The sequence below is a fragment of the Phocoena phocoena genome, chromosome 7 (assembly GCF_963924675.1).
Source record: "Phocoena phocoena chromosome 7, mPhoPho1.1, whole genome shotgun sequence".
NCBI classification, from domain to species: Eukaryota; Metazoa; Chordata; class Mammalia; order Artiodactyla; family Phocoenidae; genus Phocoena; species Phocoena phocoena.
In genome coordinates, this window is record NC_089225.1 from 107,072,433 (window position 1) to 107,078,793 (window position 6,361).

At 63.0% G+C, this 6,361-nt stretch overlaps 1 protein-coding gene across 1 annotated transcript; it reads left to right on the top strand.

Annotated features, from left to right (window-relative positions):
• Positions 1–1,988: 1,988 nt before the first annotated feature.
• On the top strand, positions 1,989–5,093 carry B3GNT7 (UDP-GlcNAc:betaGal beta-1,3-N-acetylglucosaminyltransferase 7). Its single transcript, XM_065881164.1, has 2 exons — positions 1,989–1,999; positions 3,899–5,093. The coding sequence occupies exons 1-2, from the start codon at positions 1,989–1,991 to the stop codon at positions 5,091–5,093; spliced, it is 1,206 nt and encodes a 401-aa protein (XP_065737236.1).
• Positions 5,094–6,361: the final 1,268 nt, after the last annotated feature.

The window sequence follows — 6,361 nt, forward strand, 5'->3', positions numbered from 1 at the left end:
GACTGCAGATCAGACCTTCTTCCGGCTCTGGTACTTGGGAGGGGCTGTTACTAAGGCGCTGGCCCCAGGGTTCTCCTTTGGAATTCTGCCTGAAAGGCCCTTCACGATCCCTCCCTGAGGCTTGCAACATCCAGGAAAAATTCTAATGAGCGCTGGCTTTCTCCTCCCCCTCCAATGGGCCCTCGAGCCTTAAAGAAAGGGCTCCTCACCGAGCCTCAGGGGCCTGGGGTCCAGCTGTGAAAAAGCAGCCTCCTTAGGCTTCCTACTATCTGCCTCTGACTGTACCTGGAGGCCTCCTGGCCTCCCTGGGTGCCCCTTGGCAGGAAGTTGCTCCCTGTCACTGCTTTCCCTGAGTGAAGGGCAAAAGGGCAACCCTTTCCCTGTCTCCGGAGCCAGGCAGGCTTCCTGGGTTTGCTTACTCTGAGACCTGACTCACTGGAGGCAGGCACCTCCATTTCCTCCTCTGTAAAGTGGTAATAATAACAGCCTCTAGGACTCAGTCATTTCACGCAGGGTCCTAGACCGTGCTTTGCATATTGCACTGCTTGATGAATGTTAGCTGTTATTTACTGGACTGTGAAATGCTTCTGTTTCACTGCTGTGGGCCTTTTTTTTTTTTTTTTTTTTTTTGCGGTACGCAGGCCTCTCACTGCTGTGGCCTCTCCCGTTGCAGAGCACAGGCTCCGGACGCGCAGGCTCAGCGGCCATGGCTCACAGGCCCAGCCGCTCCACGGCATGTGGAATCCTCCCGGACCGGGGCACGAACCCGTGTCCCCTGCATCGGCAGGCGGACTCTCAACCACTGCGCCACCAGGGAAGCCCTATGTGGGCCTTTTTGAGGCCCTACTGTAAGCTCGGTGATGGGGCCTCACCACGGAACAAGGCTAGGACACACATTACCTGTTAGAGGGTTCTGGAAGTCACCTGGATGGAACGCCTACCACCCCAGGCCCACCCGGGCCAAGAACGCCCCGTGAGTTCTCTGTCTTTGTGCAACCCACTCCCTAGGAGTCCCTGGGTGTGTCGTACACAAACATTAATAAAGGCCTAGGGACAAAAAAGGTTGCTAGTGAAATACTTGTTGATGGATGAAAAGGAAGTTTGGGCCGGCAGAGAGGCCTTTCCTTGGTGGTGAGGAGGGGCTTCCAGAGGCGAGAAGGACCCCAGAGATGGAGAGGGCTATTGTCCGGGGACACAGAGAAGGTTTCAGGGCTGAGCTGCGGCCTGGGCCGGGGTCCCCACTCAGGCAGCCCGGCCTCCCCCTGACCTCTGCGCGGGCTTCTGCTCTCCCAGCCCCAGTCCCTCTCCTCGGTAGACCCAGCCTTAGGTAGGTAGGTGCGGGGGTGGGGGGGCGGGGGGTGTTAGGGGAGAGGGCAGAGGGAAACAGAGGGGCGAAAGGAAGCCCTGTCTGCCTCTGCCTCCCCCACCCAGAAAAAGTCCGGACGGGGCCGGAGGGAAATGGCTGGGCCCCGCACGCCTGGGGAGGTTGGAGGTGGGTGGGGTCCCGGTCCGCAAGAGTCCAGAGGGGCCGGCGACCCCAGGGAAGCCCCGCGGGGGAAACCGGGTCCCTGGGGGCGTGAGTGACCCTCGTGGGTTCCGAAGTCCTGACTCGGCCACTCACGCTCGGGCCGAGTGATCCTGGGCGGCTCCGGGCGCTCCCGGGGCTCGGGCGCCACCCCCGGGAAATGGGTAATTGCCGCCCTGCGCGGGGCTGAGGGATCGGCGCGCGGCCGCGGGGATGGAGGGCCGGGGGCGCCGAAGGGGTTAAGGTACCTGGGCCAACGCCTACCCTCCCGGCCCCTCCTCCGGCCGCGGGGAAGAGGAAAGCCTCGGCGGGGGCGCGTCCCGGCCTCCGCCCATGCCCGCCCCCGCCCGCCCCCGTCCCGGTCCCCATCCAGGTCCAGGTCCCCGCCCGCCGTCCCCGAGCCGCGGTGCCCAGAGCTGCGATCCGCGCGCCCGGCTCCGCCGCCGCCCTGGACCGGGCCGCCATGTCTCTGTGGTGAGTGGGGCCGTCGGGCCGGGGGACCCGGGCTGGGGGCGCGGGGAGGCATGCCCCGCTGGGTGTCCCGGGCTGGCCTCACTTTCCCGGGCACAGATGGGCTGGCACAGCGGTGGCCGGAGATGCCCGGCTGTGCGCGACGCCTGCACCGGCCAGTCGGCGACCGGGGACCGCGGGGCCCGTGCGCTCAGCCCTCCCCGGCGGCCCCTCTGCTCCCTTACGCCCGGGCACCGAGGCACGCACATCCACTCCCGCACCCGGGGAGTTAGCGACGCAAGGTCTCGCCGGCAGTTGGGTCCCGTCCCCCATTCCGAGGGCCTCCTGCGTCCTGGGCGACCCCCGTCCTCTACCCTCAACCCCCGAGTGGCTCTCCTTCCTCCCGGGGAGCTCGTGCCTCCCGCCTGCCCACCTATCCCCTTCTCCTCTCCTCCCGTTGGGGGCTTTTTTCCCACAAATGAAGTGGGGTGGTGCAAGTGGAACCAGCCTGGAGTGGAGGGGGATGACCCCCTCTGTACTGCCTCCAGTCTGGCCTCCCGACCTGGGGTGTGGACGGCTTTGCCGAAACCCCCAGGGCGGGAAAGCCAGCCCGGAGCACTCCGCTCCCACCCCCTGGGAGGATCCGGTCTTGGGTCACATCCCTGTCCCAGCACCTGAGAGGATCCAGTCTTCCTCCAGGAAATCTTGGGACCCCATGGAAAATTGCCGTCCATGGGGCTCAGCCTTCACTCGCCCCGGGTGCCTGCCGCCTAGTCAGCCGGTCCTGAGGCCACTCCGGGCTGCTCCACCTGGTTCCTGTCTCACCACTTTACAGTCTGTCTCTCCCGTATCTCCCCTCTTGGCACTCAGGGCCATCTCCCTGCTGGGCTGGCCCTGTGAGGCTACACTTTTCTGGCCTGCCCCCCGCCCCCCTACCGGAGTCCCCAGCTCCTATGTCTCCACAGGAGAGTATATGGCAGGTGGCCTGGCCACCTCCAGAGTGTGAGCTGAGGAGAGAGGGTCCTGGGGTCCAAGGGCTCAGGGTCCAGGGACTCAGGGCCCTGGCTCTGGCTCTGCGAGCACTCCTGGAAAAGAAAAAAACTGATTTCTGCTTCCGAAAGGGGTGTGGTGAGGTTAACTTGTTATGAGGGACCCTGGAGAGTGGGGATACAGCTGCGCCCTTCCCAAAGCAGCAGAGCTGGGGGACTTCACCTCTCTTAGTGGGCGTATGGGGGCAGTGGGCATGCTAGGAGATGCTCGCCCCATTTTCAGGCCTCTGTCGACCGTGAGAGCTGTTGTTTTTTGCTGGGTCACATGGATGCAGGGGGACGGGGGAGGGACAGGCTTCTTCAGGTCCCAAGTTAGAGCCGGCTCCCCAATGTCCCCCACACTTTTTGAGCAGGTGCACTCTGATGGTTCACCAGGCTTGCACAAAGCAAAGGGGGTGCCTGGGGGAGAGGTGGGGAGCAGGGCAGAGGTCACCCTCGGGGAATCACAGCACTCCCCTGACTCCATACCCACTGTGTGCTCGGCACTGCAGCTAGCACTCCAATTGCATGATATCCTCATTTCAGAAAAGAAGAAATCATGGCTCGGAGAGGTTAAGGGAGACCCACTGGACCTCTCCATTCAGCTTGTAATTAGCAGGACCAAAATCCGAATCCTAGCAGCCTGACTCCACAGTGTTTGTACTTCAGCTCTGTGCTGTGTGGCTCCCCTGGTCCTGGAGGAGGGAGGTCAGGATGAGAGAGGAAGCAGGACCCTCCTCTGACCGCTCAGGGGCCCAGGGACTTGAGTCTGTGTCCAGGGTCCACTTGCCCATCTGGGACTGCACCTCTGTAAACGGGGACTGACTCATCCTTTCTTCTGTCCTCTGTACCATCCTCTCCCCACCTCACTACCCGCCCCCCCCCCCCACCCAAGGAAGAGAACCATCTACAAGAGTGTGTGCCTGTCGCTGGCCCTGCTTGTGGCTGTAACAGTATTCCAGCGCAGTCTGACCCCCAGCCAGTTTCTGCAGGAGCCCCTGCTACCCACCCTCGGGTTACAGAAGGCCCAGAAACCAAGCGGACACCTGGTGAACCCTGACAGCTTCTGGAAGAACCGGAAGGATGCGGTCACCCTCACACCCATGGTTTCACGGGGCCCCCAGGCCTGGGATGTGACCACCACTAACTGCTCAGCCAATGTAAACTTGACCCACCAGCCCTGGTTCCAGGGCCTGGAGCCACACTTCCAGCAGTTTCTGTTCTATCGCCACTGCCGATACTTCCCCATGCTGCTGAACCATCCAGAGAAGTGCAGCGGCGACGTCTATCTCCTGGTGGTTGTCAAGTCCGTCATCACACAGCATGACCGCCGCGAGGCCATCCGCCAGACCTGGGGCCGCGAGCAGGAGTCGGCGGGCCGGGGCCGCGGCGCCGTGCACACCCTCTTCCTGCTGGGTACAGCCTCCAAGCAGGAGGAGAGGGCCCACTACCAGCAGCTGCTGGCCTACGAGGACCGCATCTATGGGGACATCCTGCAGTGGGACTTTCTTGACAGCTTCTTCAACCTGACCCTCAAGGAGATCCACTTCCTCAAGTGGCTTGACATCTACTGCCCCGACGTACGCTTCATCTTCAAGGGCGACGATGACGTCTTCGTCAACCCCACCAACCTGCTGGAATTTCTGGCTGACCGGCGGCCCCAGGAAGACCTGTTTGTGGGTGACGTCCTGCAGCACGCTCGGCCCATCCGCAGAAAGGATAACAAATACTACATCCCCGGGGCCCTGTACAGCCAGGCCAGCTACCCGCCGTACGCAGGCGGAGGGGGCTTCCTTATGGCCGGGGGCCTGGCCCGGCGCCTGCACCACGCTTGCGACACCCTGGAGCTTTACCCCATCGACGACGTCTTCCTGGGCATGTGCCTGGAGGTGCTGGGCGTGCGGCCCACGGCCCACGAGGGCTTCAAGACGTTTGGCATCTCGCGGAACCGCAACAGCCGCATGAACAAGGAGCCCTGCTTCTTCCGCTCCATGCTCGTCGTGCACAAGCTGTTGCCCACCGAGCTGCTTGCCATGTGGGGTCTGGTGCACAGCAACCTCACTTGCTCCCGCAAGCTCCAGGTGCTCTGACACCAGGCGGGCCGCCAGCGTAGGCGAGGGCGTGTGCCCTCGAGCCCCGGAAGGCACGAGGCCGCAAGCGCGAGGCCGGGACACAGCCTTCGGTCTCCGCGGGGAGGCGGAGGGCTGGGCCTTACGTGTCCCCAGGTGTGGTGGGGTGCAGGGAGCCGGAGCTGAGGCCCGGGAACGTTTGGAACTGCCCAGACTGGAGACAGTTCTCTGGGGAGCAAGGCCACTGGCCCCTGGCAGCCCTCCTAACCTGGGTCTGTGGCCTGGCTCCCTCTGACCCGGTGGGAGGCCCTGGTGGCCTCTGAAGGAACCCTGTGCTCAGGTACCTGGGCTAGACCTGCCCCTGGATGGGTCTGCGGCTGCCCTCTCACCTTCACGGAGAAGATTCTCCTTCTCCTGTGAAATGCCTCAGTCTCCCCACGGGCCCAAGCAGCCCTTTCAGGAGAAGCTTAGCCCTGTGCAGGCACACAGGCCCTCTCACACCCCTGGGTCTCCTGGAGACTGAGCCTCAGAAGGCCCTCAGCACACCCCCGCCCCCTGACCTACCTGGGGTTTGGCTGCCCAGTCTACTCCCAGTTGGCTTCACTCCTACTGCGTCCTGTGATGCTCCCTCCGGCTCCCGTCTGTCTGGAAGCATGACCGGCCACTCTGACTACCTCAGCGATCCTCAGAACCTCTGGATGGGCTGCAGCCCCACCTCACCCCCTGACGCAGGGCCAAAGAGCAGTGCTCCGGCCCCGGCAGTCACGGTGCTGCCCAACCAGCCCAAGCCGAGGGCCCTCCTGCAGCCCTGTGAGGCCTGGCTCCCCAGCCGGAAACCAGCCGGTTCGACCCTGGAAGTGGACATTCCTTTACTAATGTGAAGTTTTATTTATGAAGAATTTGGAGGGAGAAGGTGCCAGGCCTCGGGAGAAGGTGGTGTTCTTCCCTCCACTTCCCTCATTTCAGCAAGACACGACCTGCCTCGGCCACTCTTCCACCCACAGCCACAACCCTGCCCCGGCACCCCCGTGCCCGTCCCAGCCCCGCTCCAGAACCCTGCCCGACCTGCACGCCTACTTCTGCAGGGCCTAAGCAGACCACCATTCGCCCCTGTGAAGGGATGGCGTGGCCCTCGTGAGCCACCCCACTCAGGTTCAGGGGTCCTTGGGGGTGGCTGCAGAAGGATGCCACCTTGTATCAGGATCGAATCACCTGGGAAAAGATTGAGGGGTTGACTCTATTTTCTCAATAAAAGGGGACTGATTTTCTTTCTGGTGTGAAAGTTCCTG